This window comes from Pelodiscus sinensis, chromosome 3 (genome assembly GCF_052426305.1).
Source record: "Pelodiscus sinensis isolate ZL-2025 chromosome 3, ASM5242630v1, whole genome shotgun sequence".
Lineage (NCBI taxonomy): Eukaryota > Metazoa > Chordata > Testudines > Trionychidae > Pelodiscus > Pelodiscus sinensis.
Genome location: NC_143054.1, coordinates 29,871,124 through 29,890,313, shown reverse-complemented (window position 1 = coordinate 29,890,313; position 19,190 = coordinate 29,871,124). Strand labels below are relative to the sequence as shown.

General features: G+C 41.4%; 1 protein-coding gene across 2 annotated transcripts in view; it reads right to left on the bottom strand.

The window, feature by feature from the left end:
• Nucleotides 1–3,444: 3,444 nt before the first annotated feature.
• Nucleotides 3,445–19,190, bottom strand: part of YWHAQ (tyrosine 3-monooxygenase/tryptophan 5-monooxygenase activation protein theta) — a 36,905-nt gene continuing 21,159 nt past the window's right edge. For both annotated transcript variants that reach the window (XM_006123610.5, XM_006123611.5), the window contains exons 3-6: nucleotides 18,093–18,216; nucleotides 6,479–6,642; nucleotides 5,965–6,060; nucleotides 3,445–4,534 (exon numbers count right to left, since the gene is read on the bottom strand). In XM_006123610.5, the coding sequence (XP_006123672.1) occupies nucleotides 4,475–4,534; nucleotides 5,965–6,060; nucleotides 6,479–6,642; nucleotides 18,093–18,216 (444 nt within the window). In that variant the 3' untranslated portion in view covers nucleotides 3,445–4,474. The remainder of the gene's footprint in view (nucleotides 4,535–5,964; nucleotides 6,061–6,478; nucleotides 6,643–18,092; nucleotides 18,217–19,190) is intronic.

Sequence of the window (19,190 nt, the reverse complement as noted above, 5' to 3'; positions counted from 1 at the left end):
AGGGGATGACAGGGATATGGCAGGAGTGGGGACTGAAACGGATGCCAGACAAGGGAGGTCCAACCTTTAGTTATATGGTCTGTTTAGATTATTATAACAACTTTTACCTATAACTAAAGGTTGGACCTCCCTTGTCCGGCATCTTTGGGATCAGTCTGGCCCCGCATAAGGGGATTGGCCAGACCAGGAGATAGCCTTCTCATGGCCCATGCGGCCCTGGCCTTCTATGGCTCTCTAGCTGTTGGCCCCACTGCTGCCAGGGCACCACAGCCACTTGGAGCTCTGTGGTCAGGGCTGGAGCTGTCCAGCTACTGGAGTCAGAACGGGTCCAGAGCTCCTCGGCTTCTGTCAGGGATAGAGTTCATAGACTCATAGACTTTAAGGTCAGAAGGGACCATTATGATCATCTAGTCTGACCCCCTGCACCGTGCAGGCCACAGAATCTCGCCCACCCCTCTTAGAATAATCCTCTCACCTATGTCTCAGATATTGAAGCCTTCCAATACTTTGAAGGCCCCAACATGCAGAGAGTCCTTCAGCTGTGATCTGTGCCCAATGCTACAGAGGAAGGCGAAAAACCTCCAGGGCCTCTGCCAATCTACCCTGGAGGAAAATTCCTTCCTGACCCCAAATATGGCGATCAGCTAAACCCTGAGCATGTGGGCAAGACTCACCAGCCAGACACCCAGAAAGTTCCCTATAGCAACTCCTATCATCCCTCCATTGACCTATTTCTAACTGGAAATGAATGGTCAATTAGTTACCAAGATCATGTTATTTCATCCAACCATCCCCTTATCATAGAATCAGAACTGGAAGAGACCTCAGAAGGTCGTCAAGTCCAGCCCTCCGCTCTAGGCAGGACCAATCCCATCTAAATCAACCCGGCCAGGGCTTTGTCAAGCCGAGACTTAAACACCTCTAGGGATGGAGACTCCACTACTTCCCTAGGTAACCCATTCCAATGCTTCACTACCCTCCTAGTAAAATAGTTTTTCCTAATATCCAAAATGCCCTGGCTGTGGCTAGAACTCTCCAGCTGCCACTGGCCCCGACCGCCAACACTGGGCTCCCCTACCACACTTCTGCCCTGCTGTCAGATCTCCCTATTCCTGGGCTCTGTGCTAGACCATGGATGTTGCCAGACCAGAGTCCCAGTTAAGGGAGGTACCACCTGTAGTTTCTTTTGTGTGTCATGCTTAGCTTGCATGCTGTTTTATTTTAATAACCTACTTTGTCATGTGCACTTATGACCACTTAAATCCTATTTTTTTTTACTTAAAACTGCTTTTGTTTATAATAAACCAAGTGTAACTTATGGAGGAGGAGGAGTAAGAAGTCTACACATCTCTTTACATTGAGAAAGAGGGTGACTGTACAGCATAAGCTCATGAAAGACTCTATACAGCCCAAGATGGATTTATCTAGGGTCTAGCTCCTAGAAGGGCTGTGTATTTGAGTGCTGGGAAAAGGCCACACACTGTGCTGCTTATAGTGTGTGGCCCTGTCCATGTGCTGAAGCAGGCTTGAGAGCTGTGCTCAGCAAGAGGATTATAGGGTGCCCAGGCAGTCAGAAAAAACAGGTTCAATGGAACCTCAGCACATCACATCAGGTAAGTCCTGAAAGAGAGACTGTTAAAAAAAATACATTCCACTGTAAACTGCACCTCCTGTGAGAAGCTTGAGAGATGGAGCTAAGATACTAGTCATCACCACTGCTGTGGAGATGGACCTAGCCCGATTTGGCTACATTGAGGGAAGACTGCAGCTTGTTTGAGTCACAATCTTTAGATTGGGATGGGGAATCTCTTTTGGATCTGTGGCCACACACAAATGAGCAAAAATCCAAAATAAACCCCAAATCCTCACTGATGTGGCACCTGATGGAGAAAGACACTCCCCTTGCACACCAGAGCCTAGAAGGGCTCAGGCTAGTGTACATGTGTGCTCTAGGCCCACAGTGGGGCAGCAGGGGAACTCAAGCATCAGTGCAGGCTCCCCACTGTGGGAGGGAAGCCCTGAGCTTTGGGGGTGGGATCCAGGCAAGCTGGAGGCCATGTGCAGCCCCCAGACCTGAGGTTCCCCACTCCTACTTGTAGACGACTTTGGCAAACACTATTTTCCAGATGATTTGTTGTGTGGCTCTTCTGAGGGCTTGAGAGTGCCACAGCCATGAGTTAACAGAAAGCTTTACTGAAGGTTAGAAGATAGTGGCTGGAGTTTTTGGTAGGGATCACACTTTTGCAGGATGTGGCCCTTCCCAAGGTAACTAACACACTGGGAATGCTTGTCTGCAGTTGTGATTGGCCTCTTATGAGGCACTTCTTGAAGCCTTGCAAACTTGTGGGAGACAGGGTCCTCATGGGGCGGAAGTAGAAGAAATCACTAGTTCGTTTTACTTTTAAAGAGAAAATAAGAAACCCCTAGAACTGCAACTAGTAACTAAGAACTACAGAAATCAAATTGATGTGGTCTTAATCAGTGTTCCCTCTAAGCTGCATATCTTCACAAGTGATAGATCAGCCCTACCTCATCAGAGGTTTGGAGTTTTGTGCAAGGAGCTGACTGACTGGGCAGGACTGATTATCACCTGTGAAGCTGTGCTGCAGCCCAGTTTAGAAGGAACACTGGTCTTAATGGACTACAAATCTCTGTCCCTTGCTAGGGATAGACAAGAAAGAACTGGGGACGGAGAGGGGGTTAGCTTGCTTGTGCTGACTAGCCTTGTGATGTAACAAGGAGCAGCAGCAAATATGCAGGCCTGACAAACATTGCTAGTGAAGCTTCAGGGGGTAGCCTAGTTAGTCTGTGCAGGAAACAACAAATGGTCTGGTAGCACTTTATAGACTAATAAAACATGTAGATGGCATCATGAGCTTTCACGGGCAGAGCTGACATCTGAAGAAGTGGGGTATGCCCATGAAAGCTCTGATACCATCTATATGTTTTGTTTATACAGTGCTACCAGACCTTTTGTTATTTTTTATTGCTGATGAAGTTTTCTAAGCAGCAGTGCAGGGATACAAGCACACACATTTACAGTAGAGCATCTATAGGTATGTCACTCAATCAGGAGTTAACAGATTTGCAGCAAAGGAATACACATCAGGCGGTTTCAATTTTTAGTAGCAAGTAGTACTACTTGGTACCTAACTGCTTAGAAATTGTTGTACAAGACAAACTCAGTACATGTAGCTTCAAATAAAATTCTGGAAGAAAGACATGCCACTGGTTATACTGGGGAGAATTATCTGTGCTTGTGAACTATTCATATGAATAACTTTCAGGTATTTTGATGCAATTCAATGTTGAAATACAAAGTGAATTCACCTGAACAATTGATTTTGAAAGGAGAGTTACGGTTTGAGGAGGACATTTTACCTAGCAAGATTTGCTGTAGTTTAGCCCGTAAGTAATTGCATGGAATTGTTACAAAACAGGAAGTGGTTTATAAAATGTAATTTTATTTAATGTTACTTTGCTGTTACATTGGGCATAACATTTTCACAAGGCTTTTTTGGGACTACAATCAATGATTAGCAACACACAATAGTGGTCCATCTTTCTAAATAACAATCACTGGACAATCTTGACACCTTCTCACATGTGCACACATCTGCATGGAAAAGTACTAAATATTATAGTTGAACACGTGAACTTGAATTGGGTTTCCCATTCCAGTGTATTAAGATTTGACATGCATTTTAGTCGGCCAAAAAGCACTGTCTGTGTTCCAGCAGTTTCATGCTGCTTTTAATACATAATAAAGTGAATACCAGAACTACAAAGGCAGGAGTGTAAGTGACTTTTATTGGGAAGGGATATTCAACTTATAAACAGCAGCAACTGAAGACTGAGTAAGAAGAGACCCTCATTTTCACGCAGACATACAGCAGCCCCTGCAGTATATTACATAGAAAGCAACTCAATTTGTAATTCTTAATCTAAAAATGCCAAATTTTCTATCTGGCCCAACACTTCCATAACCCTCATGAAAAGAATACACAGTCGCATGTGAAAATCAGTTATTGAGAGGAAACCCTGCAGAATAAGAGGGAATGTGGTGAATTAGAAAGCTATGTTGAACACTCTTTAGTTGCAATTAACTACATTTTAATATCTTTACTGTAATACAAAACACAGTCAACTTGCAGGAACTGGTTCAGATTTTTGCTTTTAAATACCAGGTACACTTTAGTCCGCTACATAAGTGTTTGGAAATTACTTATGTTTATATGAAATGAAGCTATTAATACTTTTCTACAGCAGTAACCGCACACAGGGAAGGCCAGGACAAACACAAATCAAGGAATGGAGTTTTCCCAAAGCTGCAGTGTGAAAAGACTATAAACTGATTTCCATATACATGGATGGGTTCTCTTTGCTATAGGAAATCCAAGTGGAGCTATAAGGAATGGAGATGTGTAAAAAGGTTTCTTGAGAAGGGAAGAGAGACTGACACCCCATGTGCAGTTTAGTTTTCTGCACCTTCTGCAGCATCACATTCTTCTCCTGCACTGTCTGATGTCCATAACTAGAAATAAAAGAAAAAAGCCAGATCAGCATAAAACTTACTCCTCTACCCTCCATATTAGCACTGATGTCCTTCTCCTAAAGTCAAAGACTAGCATGAAGGAGTACTACATTTGTAAGTGCTACAGTGTGGAGGTGTAAATCTGTTACTTTAATTTGTGTTGAACTTCTACTGGCTTACTGTGAGCATCTTCTCATCCATGGGGCACAGTCATTCACGTAACTGTTTAAGATTCAACTAGCTAAAGCGGGCATCATGCTAAACGTATACTAAACACACAGATCTGTATATGCTACCCCATTATACTATTGGCACTTAACAAATCTGTGTGGCTAGTATTCTCCCCCTGCCTCCCAGTAAAACAACAACAACAACAATGTTCTCCAGATCTCTCTGGTTTCACTTTCACCTGAAAAGTCAAAGTCATAATTCCTATTAAGGACAACAATAGTGAGGAATATTGCTGGAGTACGTAGCTGTCCCTTAGACAATTAACATGGTATATATATATATATATATATATATATATATATAGTTGGTGCACCTTAAAAGTTCATTCTAGTTTTAGAAGTATTGAAAGTTCCAGCAGTATTCCCCATCTAAGCACAGGGAATACTGCTGGAACCATCAATATCTTTAAGACAGTTAATTTTTTTCATTCTTGTCTTAAGTGATTGTAGATTATCATTTTCCCTCACCAGACTTATTGCTCTATCTGCTAAATCAAGCCAGCGTGCTAGTCTTATAGCTAAATACATTTTGCTTCATATGTAAACTGACTAACTCACACTATTATTTTAGTTCAAACTGGCTACATCTACACTGGCAGCTTCTTGCACAAGAACTCTTTTGCAGAAGAGTTCTTGGCAAAAACTCTTCCAGAAGAGAGCATCTACACTGGTATTTAATTTTTTTCCCGCAAGAGCTCTCCAGTGTAGATGCTCTCTTGCGCAAGAAAGCTCTGATGGCCATTTTAACCATAGGGCTTTCTTGCGCAAGAAATTCATGTTGCCTGTCTACATTGGCCTCTTGCGCAAGAACAGTTGCACAAGAGGGCTTATTCCTGAGCAGGAGCATCATAGTTCTTGCGCAAGGAGCCCTGATTTTATACAGTAGAACGTCAGTTTACTTGCGCAAGAACACACGGCCAGTGTAGACAGGCAGCAAGTTTTTGCGCAAGAGCAGCCGCTTTGGCGCAAGATCACGCCAGTGTAGACAGCCACTAAGTTTGAAGCTAGTTTAAGTTTTAGTGTGAAAAACTGCATTAAACTAGACATCAACCTACTTATGAGTAACTCTTCAATACAGTACATTCTACACCTAAATATCAAAGTGCTCAGATAAAGACCATGTTTTGGTTTTGTCACACAAATGAGGTTTAAGTGTAGCCATTATACAAATATAGCAATTAGCACAAAAGGGCAACTTACTGTTAGGTTGTCTCTAAGCAACTGCATGATGAGAGTACTGTCTTTATATGAGTCTTCATTCAGTGTATCAAGTTCTGCGATAGCCTCATCAAAAGCCTAAAAAAAATTAATCTTTACACTGAGGTATTGATTATGAACTCTTATTAATGTAACTAGTGGTGGATGTTAAAGGGACAAATCAGAACTAACTGTAACCTTTTTCCATGAAGACAGCTTAACCAAACAAACATGCAGCATTTTAGAAAGTGAAATAATTGCACTGATTTGCACTGCCAAGTTGGGGAAAAAAGCTTAAAACAGCACAAATCTTGTATGTTTAAAATTCAGTAACAAAGATTATAAACTAAAATTAATGGTGCTCCTTTAAGTCTGTTTAAAGTAGGCACTTACAAATAAAATGCATTAAAATCAAACAGGATTTCACCATACACGACAGACTGATCAATGTGCATTATGCACATTAACTCCCATTAATCATAATTAGTCCCCTTCCACGAAAAGGACAGCAACTTACTGTCTTGGCCAGCGTGCACGCAAGCTCAGGGTTGTTGAGGATCTCATAGTAAAATACAGAAAAGTTAAGAGCTAGGCCCAAACGAATTGGATGTGTTGGTTGCATCTCTTTCTTGCTGATGTCAAATGCCTCCTGATAAGCTGCCTGTGAATTTTCTATTGTTTCTGTTGAGAAATAGGAACATTTCAACATTAAAAAAGTGGATACTACAGAGAAAAGTGCAAATCAGTCCCTCACCCTACCTTTAAATACTTTCCTAAAGAAATATTTAGCCCAGTAATGGGCAAAATCAGGACTGCAGGACAATATGGACCAGGCCAGCATTTCTCTCCAGCTCATTCAGCTGATTACCAGAGTGTGCATACCAACAGTTGGCACTGTGTGTTCAGGTGTAGTCCCCCCAATCTTGCTCTGTTCTGCAGCCAAGTTAGTATCAAACTTACCATGCAGCCAGCACACACTATGTCACTGTCTCACACACATTCTCTGTGCCACAACAGTCAAATACACACTGCAACACACTCTTACTCTTTGCCTCCATCTGCATTTAAATGCCTTTTCCACAGTGTCTCTTCACACACTTCTCTGTAGCCTCCAGCCCCGCCCCTTCTGCCCAAGGCCTCACACCTCACCCCTTCCAGGGAGCAGGAGTGAAGCCAGTCTGTGACCCAATTAATGAAGTGCCCCCCCCCCTTGACTTAGCCTCTCTTTATATTGCCAAAAGAAACTGATGCATTGGCTTAATTAAGGATGTGACTTAAATTGGGGAGGGAAGAGTTTTACATGTAACAACTGTTTAATACCACCTTAGAAATCTGGTTTCTCTCTGCCATTGCCCGAGTTTCTATGATGGTAGGCAAGTCACTTAAACCTAAGTGCCCAAACTGAGATCTTGGCATCTGATCTGCAAAACTGCTGAGCACTCACATCAATGGGAACTGTGCTTTCAATATAAAGTAGAATACAGTTCTAAGAACTCAATCGGGTATTAGGCATACCTAACTGGACAATGACTTTAGTGATTACTTTTGACCATAATCACAGAAACTGCCCCCCCATCTCTAAAATGGGGTCAATATGCCCCAAATCCCACCTCACAGATGTATTGTGAAAATAAATACAGAAATACTCGTGAAACACTCTACTATATACTATTCTGATGGCTGCTATAGAAAAGTTCATGAGGAAATAATGGTGGTCTATGCAGGACTTGAATACTGAGCAGCAGGGCTGTTGATTAGTTAACATGAGATAAATAAATTTCAGTTAGTATTCTCTAACAGTGCAATAAATCATTTAACTAAAAAATCATATTTGTGTAATGTTTCTATATTTTCAATACGACTTTAAATTACAACACAGAATACAAAGTGTACAGTGCTCACTTTCTATTTTGTATTACAAATATATGCACTGTAAATAAATAGTATTTCAATTTCGATTCACAGAATTATAGAACGCTATAACTGGAAGGGACCTCGAGTCCAGTCCCCTGCCCTCACAGGAAGACCCAGTATCGTCTAGACAAGGGTTTCCCAACCTATGGGTCAGGACCCAAATATGAGTCACCATTACATTTTAAAAGGGTCACCCAAGTTTCTCCCCAGGTGGCTCTGCCCTCCCTCTTGGGTCACCAAGTCTTCCCGAATTGTCAAAATAGGTCCCCATCTGGAAAAGGTTGGGAACCGCTGGTTTAGACCATCCCTGATAGATGTCTATCTAACCTGCTCTTAAATATCTCCAGAGATAGACGTTTCATAACCTCCCTAAGCAGCTTATTCCAGTGTTTAACCACCGACAGGAAGTTTTTCCTAATGTCCAACCTAACCTCCCTTGCTGCAGTTTAAGCCCATTGCTTCTTGTCCTATCCTCAGAGGCCAAGGAGAACAATTTTCCCCTCACCTCCCCAGGACACTTTTTAGATACCTGAAAACTGCTATCATATTCCCTCAGTCTTCTCTTTTCCAAACTAAACAAGCCCAATTCCTTTAGCCTTGCCTCATAGCTCATGTTTTCTAGACCTTTAATCATTCTTGTTGCTCCTCTGGACCTTCTCCAATTTCTCCACATCTTTCTTGAAATGTGGTGCCCAGAACTGGACTCAATGCTCCAATACAGGCTTAATCACGTCTTGCTCACAACACTCCTGTTAATGCATCCCAGAATCATGTTTGCTTTTTTTGCAATAGCGTCACATTGTTGGCTCATATTTAGCTTGTAGTCCACTATGACACCTATATTCCTTTCTGCAGTACTCCTTCCTAGACAGTCGCTTCCCATTCCATGTGTGTGAAACTGATTGTTCCTTCCTAAGAGTACTTTGCATTTGTCCTTATTAAACTTCATCCTATTTACCTCAGATCATTTCTCCAGTTTATTCAGATCATTTTGAATTATGACCCTATCCTCCAAAGCAACCCCTCCCAGCTTGGTATCATCTGAAAACTTAATAAACGTACTCTCTATGCCAATATCTAAATCGCTGATGAAGATACTGAACAGAACCAGTCTTAATCCAGACCTCTGCAAAACCCCACTTGTTATGCCCTTCCAGAGTGATTGGGAACCGTTAATAACTACTCTCTGTGACTGGTTATCCAGCCAGTTATACACCCACCTTACAATAGTCCCATCCAGGTTATACTTCCCTAGATTATTGATAAGATACCATCTTGTGATCTTCAAATGCCTTACTAAAGTCTAGGTATACCACATCCACCACTTCCCCTTTATCCACAAGATTTGTTATCCTATCAGAGAGAGCTATCAGATTGGTTTGACGTGATTTGTTCTTTACAAAACCATGCTGGCTGTTACCTATCACTTTATTATCTTCCAGGTGTTTGCAGATAATTCCTTAATTACTTGTTCCATTATCTTTCCTGGCACAGAAGCTAAACTGTAGTTACCTGGGTTGTTCTTATTTCCCTTGTTCTAGATGGGCACTACATTTGCCCTTTTCCAGTCTTCTGGAATTTCTCCCATCTTCCATGATTTTTTCCAAAGATGATAGCTAAAGGCTCAGATACCTCCTCTATCAGCTCCTTGAATATTCTAGGATGCATTTCATCAGGCCCTGGTGACTTACTGAGAAGAGTTAGATATTTGCAATTCTTAATTTGTTTTTGTTTTTAATGTTATCTTCTAAACCTACCCCATGCCCTCTAGCATTCACCATGTTAGGCATTCCTTCATCATCAGACTTCTTGGTGAAGACAGAAACAAAGAAGTCATTAAGCACCTCTGCCATTTCCAAGTTTCCTGTTACTGTTTCTGCCTCCTCATTGAGCAATGGGCCTACCCCTGTTCCTGGTCTTCCTCTTGCTTCTAATATATTTATAGAATATCTTCCTGTTTCCTTTATGTCAGTAGCTAGTTTGAGCTTGCTTTGTGGCTTTGCCTTTCTAATCTTGCCCCTGCATACCTGTATTGTTTGCTTATATTCAACTCATCCAAGTACTGACGTGCAATTTCTTTAAAATGACAGTGTGACCTAAAGTCAGATATTTTTCTTCTTACATAATTGTGCTCAAAAACAAAACAACGTAAAACTTTACAGCCTACAAGTCTACTCAGCCCTGTTTCTTGTTCTGCCAATCGACAAGACAAACAAGTTTGTTTACATTGACAGGTGATACTGTAAATAAGTAGGTGGCAGTATCACCAAAAAAAACGAGAACTGGTGTTCACATGGCACTTTTGTAGATGGCATTGAATGGCATTTACTACCTAATATGCTAAACTTTCATATACCTCTTCATACTTTGGCCACGATTTCAGAGGATGCGCTTCCATGCTGATGCTCTTTTAAAAAAAAATACAGTAATTCTGCATTTAACACGTGCCTACTTAACAAGTTTTCGCGACAGCACAATCTTTTTTTAGAGAACATTTTTTGAATTACAGGACTGTCCCCAGAATAACACAATTTCCCCAGCTGGTCCGTTGCCGGCGGGCTGCACGGGGCTTCCCCCGCATCCCCACAAAGCGGCAGAGGGTTTGCTGGTCACCGTTTCTCAGCAACCCTCTCCTCCCCCCCCCCCCCCCCGACGCTGTGCAGATCCTGGCAGACCCGTCACAGGGGCATACTCCCAACCCAATCCCTTTCCCCTCTCCTCCCCTTCTCCAGAGCCAAACACCTCCCCTCCCTGCTGTAACCCAGTCCCCTTTCTCCCCCAACCTTATGTCCCGGTCCCAACAGACACCACCACTCGAAACGCAACCCCAACCTTTTCCATTATTTTTAATGGGAAAATTGACCCTGCATAACATGTTTTCACTTAACACGATCATTTTCTGAAACACATCTATAGTGTTAAATGAGGAATTACTGTAATGCATTAGTTACAATTTTCCCTCAAGGAGTTCAGTCACAAGTGTATGTCTCCTGCTGTTTTACTTACATTCTGCCATATAGTTCATGTTCTAGCTGTCTTGGAAGATGTCCCAGAACATGTTCATTTTAAGAAAGCTTTCACAGCAGATTTGACAAAAGGGAAAAAAGGTACCAATGTGGAATTTCTAAAGATAGTTATAGCATCTTGAGCAAAGTTTAAGTATCTGAAGTGCCACTCAAAATCTAAGAGGGGCAAAGTGTGAAGCATATTTTCAGAAGTCTCAGAGCAACATGGATGCAGAAACTACAGAACCTGAACCACCAAAAAAGAAAGTCAACCTTCTATAAGTGGCATCCGATTCAGATGATGAAAATGAACAGAATCTGCACTGCTTCATATCATTATCATGCAGAACCAATCTTTAGTACAGGCAGTCCCCGGGTTACGTACAAGATAGGGACTGTAGGTTTGTTCTTAAGTTGAATCTGTATGTAAGTCGGAACTGGCGTCCAGATCAGCAGCTGATTCCAGGAAGCCCAGGGCAGAGCAACTCTGCCTGGGGCTTCCTGTAGTTAGCGCTGGTCAGTTTCAGCAGAAGCTGACTTGGGGATGCCTGGGGCAGAGCAGCTGGGGTGCTGCTGGGTTGCTCCAGTAGCGCCGCTCCTGAAACTGACCAGCAGCGGCTGAATCAGGACCTGGGTGGGGCAGAGCAGCTGGGGTGCTGCCGGGTTGGTCCAGTAGTGCCCAGAGCGGCGCTGCAGGACCAATCGGCAGCGCCCCAGCTGCTCTGCCCCAGAGTCCAAAACAAAAGCCTGGTCTGCTGGGGCGGGGGGGGGGGAGCACACTAGCTGCCCCCGCCCCCTCCCCAGCAGACCAGGGACACGGGGAGCAGAGCCTCTGAGGCTTTGCTCTGGCAAAGCCTCAGAGGCGAGGGACCCCCCCGCTGCTGCCACTTCAATCTGGGTGCCTGTGGTCTGCTGGGGACTGTCCCCAGCAGACCACAGGCTCCTGGACTGAAGCCGCAGCCGCGGGGGGGTCCCGCGCCTCTGAGGCTTTGCTCTGGCAAAGCCTCAGAAGCGCGGGAACCCGCCCGGTGCCCCTGGTCTGCTGGAGACGGTCTCCAGCAGACCAGGGGCACCGGAGCAGCTTACGAACGGGGCTCTCTCGCCCCGACTTCCGGGGGGAGAAAGCCCCGTTCGTAAGTGCGGCTCCGACGTAAGTCGGATCCGCGTAAGTCGGGGACTGCCTGTATAGATCTCTCTCTTGTGGACTAGTGGTTGAAATATGAAGGGACACATGAATTTTTAGTTTAGTGTATATGGCATTTAACTATCTTGCAGTGCCAGCTACAACAGTGCCATGTGAATGCCTGTTCTCAGACACTGTAAACAAGTAGGCAGCACTATCTTCTGCAAATTGTACCCAAACTTGTTTGTCCGAGTGACTGGCTGAACAAGTAGGACTTACTGTATTTTTTATGTGCTACAGTTCTACTTTTTTTTTAGATGTAGGAGGGGTTGCACATAATTCTAATTAGCAACATGTAAGTTGAACTTTCATAATGCAAATATTGTAGTGCAATCTTTGAGATTAAAAACATTGTAAAGACCATAATATGTAAATATTTGTAATAAAAATATAAAAGTGAGCATTGTACACTGAATTCTGTATTGTAATTAAAATCAATATATTTGAAAATGCAGAAAACATTCAATAATATTTATAAGAAAATGGCATTCTACTATTAACAGAGTGATTAATCGTGATCAATTCTTTTGATTGCATGATAGCCCTAGTAAGCAGTAAAGACAGGGGCTGTGTGCTGAGCAACAGGGAGAAAACTTTCAGCTTATTAAATTAGAAGAATTCATTCTATGTACTGAATGAGACAGAGGTCCAATGGCAAAAATAATACACGCTCATATAAATAAAGACTATCATACTTCTATGATTTATTAGACAGTCTGTAAGTACCTCCTAGAGAATAAATGTTGCATCAACAACAAATCATGCCAAACCAGCTTAACTCTCTTTTTTGACAGGATACTGGCCTTGTTAGTATTGGGGCTGGGATGTGTGTGGGGAACAGATATATCATAATGTTACTGAGGCTTTCGACATTCTCACATGGCATGCTCATAAGCAAACTACAAAATGCAGTCTAGATAAATCTCCTATAAAGTGGATATAACTGGTTGAAAGGCAATATGCAAAGAGTACTCCTTCCTTTGCAGCACAGGGGCATAGATCACATGTCTGAACTTGTAAAAGCAGTTACTTGTCAATTATAGGGCCAGTGTAAATGAAGCTAATTAAGAGGGTTGGATGTGTCCCTGTCATAGCTTTTGAAGTGACAATGGGAATATCAAAGTCAGGGGAAATTGGCTTTGTAGTGAATTAACCAGTTAATATCTTTATTCAAGCACAGGGTGACAGTGTCAAATTTGTAAATGAATTATAGTTCTGCAGTTTCTCTCTGTAATTGGGCAGCAAGATTCCCTTGTAGAAGAGTGGCTACTTTTTAATTGTATCCTTTGGTATATATGGTTGTGACTATTTTCTTCCACTATTTGATCTGAGGAAGTGGGTCTGGCCCACGAAAGCTCATCATCTAATAAACCATCTTGTTAGTCTTTAAAGTGCTACATAGTCCTGTATTTTGTTTTGGCTACTTTTAAGTCCACGATTGAGTGGTCCAGGTAGTTTAAAGTGTTCCCCTACAGGTTTGTGTGTGTTACCATTCCTGATGTCTGATTGTTTCAACTTAAGTAAAAGGTAAATTATCTAATTTGAAAATCTTTAAATCAAGATGTGAAGACTTCATTAACTTAGTAAGAACTTACAGGTCTATTGCAGGAGTTAATAGGTGAGATTCTGTGGCCTGTGAGGGACAAGAGGTGACACTAGGTGATCATAATGGCCACTTTCTGGCCTTAAAATTATGAGCAGTTATCAATGTTTTGTTGTCAAACTGCAGAAAACCTATCTATTGAGATCCTGCAATGGGTATTCAATATTTTCATCAACAAATTAGGTAAGTAGATTTCATTGGTATGGTATATGAATGAATTGAACCAGGAGGGGTTACAAGAGCTTTAAAGGTCAGGGTTATTATTCAAATTGACCTCGAAAGATTGGAGAATTAGTCTAAAAAAACAAACAAACCAAACAAGATTAAATTTAACACAGAAAAATCAAAAAGTACTTCACTGAGGAAGGAAAAAAATGCACAAGTTAGCGATGGATGAAAGATTAACAGGTAAGCATAACCATTAGTGGGTAAGGATGGTGTCAGGAGCTGCCCCTGTCTGCAGTGAGGTGCTGCTCCAACCCTGCCATGGCAGTGTGTGGGTGAAAAAGCTCCAGCCCTCACCTTTTACCTGGCTAATCAATTAAATGGGATTGTACATCCCTACTAGAAGTTGGGGAATAACTGGTTAAACAGTTGTACTGCTGAAGGATCTGGGGACTACAGTGCACTACAAACCGAATACAAGTCAAAGAGATGCTGCCGCAAAAAACTGCTAATATTTGGCATGTATTCTGGCACTGAACTTTCAAGTGCTTGACTTTACAACACTGAAAATCATATTAACTTGCTTAATTTTTCCAGTTTTTTTTTTAAATCCACCCTGTGGTGTTATATTGACACCCACATGGATCATCATCAGGAACCATTAGATACATTATCTATTCTATTCAAGTAGCAGTGGTGCGTGGTGTCTCTCCTCTCTCCAGAATTTGGGGGAATGTGTACTTTTATAGGCATATTTTTTTCTTCCTACTTCTCCACCCACCAAGCTTGACACTTTCTCCACATGTTCTCCTCCAACTTGTCCCATCTCTTGGACATTAGGAAAAAATTCCTAACTGTCAGGGTGGTCAAATATTGGAATAAATTGCCAAGGGAGGTGGTGGAATCTCCCTCTCTGGAGATATTTAAGAACAGGTTAGATAGACATCTGTCAGGGATGGTGTAGACGGAGCTTGGTCCTGCCTTGAGGGCGGGGGGCTGGACTCAATGACCTCTCGAGGTCCCTTCCAGTCCTATTATTCTATGATTCTACACACCTTGCTCCTTATCCCAATCTCTGCATTAGTTAGTCCTAGTTTCCATTTTTCAGACTTCTCATCTCCTTCCCACCCCAGGTTTCCGACTCTGACCCTTAGGTCTGTATCTTTGTTCTGCAAATCCCAGTCTCCCTCCTCAATTCCTGCCAGTTTTCTTGTCTCAATCTACTTCTCCATGTCATCCCTTTCTCATCTGTATTATAGTCAAGTAGATTCCTCCTCCAAGCTATCTGGGCTGATCAAGGGCCACCAAGAGGACAGGAAAGCCTCAACTTTGTCATCTGAGAAGCATGAATCCCGCCTGGCTTACAGCAGCCGAGAACTGGGGTAACAGATGAAGTCCTGCTGAGTCCTAGGCTGGAGCATACTCAGTGTAGATTGAATGTTCAAGGAAATTAATTGTTAAGTAGTCCACAGTGAACATGTGGGAAGCACAATTTTTCAAAGGTGTTTAACTAACTCAAATTTGGATAAATATTCACAGGAATGGAAAAGGCAAATCCTGTCACATTTCAAATCTGTTCTTTATTGCTTGGGCAAAACATTTCTCTCAAATCGGTGTTTTCACAAACTGCAGAGCCATTTTAAACAAATTTGGTCTCAGCCAGACATCTGACAAAGTTTTAACCCAAACTTAACATTTGACCAAGGAAAATATCCGGCTGACTTCTTATTACCTTTTGAGTTTTTGGCTAGCTGTTCTTCAAACTCCTTTTTAGCTTTTCTTATTGCATTTTTACACTTAATTTGGCAGTGTTTATGCTCCTTACTATTTACTATTCTGCACTGGGGAGGGGGAGGGACACAGGCAGAGGGGAGACACTCAGTTTCAGCCCCAGCTGGGCTGCCTGGAGGTTGGGAGAGGAAAAGAAGTTTTGACTGGAGAAAAACTCCAGTAATTGTTGTTTGTTTTTTAAAAAGGAATGTAAGTCCTAGCTTAGAAGCTGCAATGGCACTGGTCAGGAAAGATGCCCCTTCTCTAAAACTTAAATGGTAATCACTTGGATTCCAGACAAGTGATTTCCATTAGGTTTTAGAATTTGTTGTTTGCGGGAGAGGTATTGAAAACTTAAGGCCAGATCTTTATTATCTAGTATAGTTCTGGCTCTTCAGAGTACTTCAGTGACTTGGACTTGCAAAGATACAGACTTCCTCCCCAATGCAAACAGATAGACATCACACCCAATCGACTCTACGTTTTTCGCTAATTGTAAACTCCACTCCAATCTCATCTGATGAAGTGGGTTTTACCCATGTAAGCTTAATGCCCTAATGAATCTGTTGGTTTACACTGAAGAACTCTTCATTGCTTTTGCAGATACAGACTAACACTGCTACCCCTCTGGGACTAGGTTTAGTGTTATGCTTTGTAGGATGAAGACCTCATTTGCAAGCTCTTTGGAGCTGGAATGCAAACTCCAAAACCATGTGTTAAGGTTCCCTATTTCTTTAATGTAGGTGTGGTGGGCTGGAAAATACTAAGGTAAGTTTAATGAGCCTATTGATTTTTAAGTCAGTGTAACAGTGAGAAACCAGGAAAGAAAGTTGCCTTTTTTACCAACCTCTGCTGCACTTACAGCATGCAAGTCCTAAACACTCATTTAAAATACACATAAACAACCACTCGTTTTATTTTCCTTTGTATTTTCAATGTTGTCATTTGTTTATAAATTTTGTTTGCTATGTTTTATTTATTTTTACTGTTTTGTGTGTGTGAAGTATTGAGTTGATATCCTTTAGAAATTGTATAGGCTGGAGTGAATACCTTTTACTCTCCTAGTATCAGAAAATATATTAATATCTGTGAAGAGAGCATGACTTTCTATTTGACTCAGATTTTTTTAGTATCTTTAAAGCTGAGCTGTGTGCAGATGATATACATGCAACATGGATGGTTTTGTGACCTGCAAAAGTCCATAGTAAGATAGTATTTTGGCAGATGCTTCATTTTTGAGAGAAGCTTTCCTGAAGATTTAGTGGCTTATATGTGGTAGGAATAGGTGGTTATTAAATTGGATGTCTGGTCCCTATTTCTATGCTTTCACTTAATGGCCATGCATTTCTTTATATAGCTGTTTTAAGTAGACCACATTTTGGTGTTTACACTAGCATGAGTTGTTAGAAAGGATGATAAAAATATATGTATACAAAAGGTAGTGTTAATTTTATTTTTATTTTATTTCATTTGATTTACAGATGAAGGCTGTAAATTATGCCTTGTTTTAATATTCTTCTTTCCATATCTGTGAACTTTTATTTAGGTATTTTGTTTCTACTGATGGCGCATATCTGAGCATTGTATCAATATTGGTGCACATACAAAATTCAATCGACCTAGGAATGGAAAAATTAAAGGCATACTATGCTACCTCACCTCATTCAAAGAGTGTTGGCTTAAGAGTTAAGTTCTGTCCAATTAAAACTAGAGATGAAATTAGGTAACTGGTTACCCAGTAAAATCATAACCTTTACTGGGTGATGCTTACAGGGTAATGGTTAATTGGTACCTAGGAGCAACCCGCTGTGGGCAGAGGGCTACTCCAGCCCCGTGGGTGTTGGCCGCCCTGAACACGGGTGAACTTGTAGCAGAAGTTGGCCACCCTGCACGCAGGGGGCACCCCAGGAGTAGCAGTCCCACATAGAGAGGGGTAGCGGCGGAGCAGGAGTGGGGTTGCTCCCACTGGGATTCTGCTTAATTAGTTAAATTGGATTTTATATATCTAATTAAAGCTATGTAAGGTTGATAATATCAACATTCCTGAAGAGATAATGCTGACAGTTTCAGACTGCTTCCTCTTTCCCTAATATCTCTGCAGGGTAAGTAGGCTAGAGAGAAAGCCCAACTAAAAACAAATAAGACAAAACACAATCCTAGTATTAAGTATCTTTTAAGCCTTTAGGAGGCCTTTAACCTAAACAGTATTTTGAAAGTTTCAATTGGGAAAAGGCGGAGGCAAGTTTACACTAAATTCTAGTCTTTCATATAATGAAGTCTTTCAGAGCAGAACACTTCAGGTCCAGTAAAAGTCAACCTAAACTTTAGATATCAGAACTAAACACAGTTCCTCCCCAATTTTATGGGTGACATATAAGTTATAAAAGTTAGAGGTATATGCAGTGTATTCTAGAGCCTTTTTTCTCTCCTCACCACCGCAAACAGATGTAAGTGTTAACTAATGGAGTATGATTGAACATAGCATGCTTACGTTTTCTGTCATCTCCACATGCAACTTCAGCAAGGTATCGGAAGTAGTCTCCCTTCATCTTCAGGTAGAATACCTTGCTCTCTGGATTAGTTGCATTAGCTATTAAAAATTTGTCCAGCAGCTCCTAGAGCAGGAATAGGAGACATTAACATGTTGCAAGCACTGTAATGGAAACCCCTCCAAATACTGGTTTAAGATAAAGCAATCCTAGTCATGTTCTGAGGCACATTGCATATATGCTCAGAAGCAGCTCAATGCAAGAATAAAATCTGCAAAATATTCAGAAATTCTTTAACAATTTCTTTTAGATAAATGTGTATTTACTTGACAAATCAGGCTACTTCCACAGTAATGAACATAAAAAAAGCCTAGAACATTTTCAAGTCTCCAATTCAGTGAGAAAGAATGAGGTAAGTTAGAAAAGGGAAAAATCCAGTAGCAAATGGAAAGCCTTTGCTTATTCACCAAGGAAGATTCCATTGAAGCTTAGTCCAAGACCAGTTTATTTTTTCCACTGGAAAAAAAATGTATCACAAATGCAAGCCTCTTTTGAAAAGATGGATTTTTTATGGCCAAAATTAGTGGACAGGATTTTATTTACTTTTTAGTGATATTCAGTAGTCAAATATGACTGAATATTTAAGTATGCCTGACAATCTGTTGTAGGTATAGAGCAAGCATGATACCCAGATTCAAATGAAAGCTTGCAGCCCATAGAAACCAAATTTCAGAGCCTCAGTTATTAATATATGATCATATGTCTGAGCCTGGAGACAACTGTGTAAACCTACAACAGCTTAACACATGAACCACCCCAATAATCCCCACTGGGGATTCATTGAAACACTGGTGCAATTTACAGATGTTCAAATGTACATGTGCATTTTGCACACTATTTCTAGATAAATTCTATGAATCAATAAATGTTAAGGCAAGAAAGAGTCATAAGGTAGACTGACATCTCGTACGCAAGAAGCAATTAAATTTCATCCAGTTATCCCATACTGAACATAACTTGTGGTTGGCTAAAGAACATCATCTAAGTCTTGATCTGAAGATTTTAAAGAAATGGAGAACCCACCATTAAGGTAATCTACT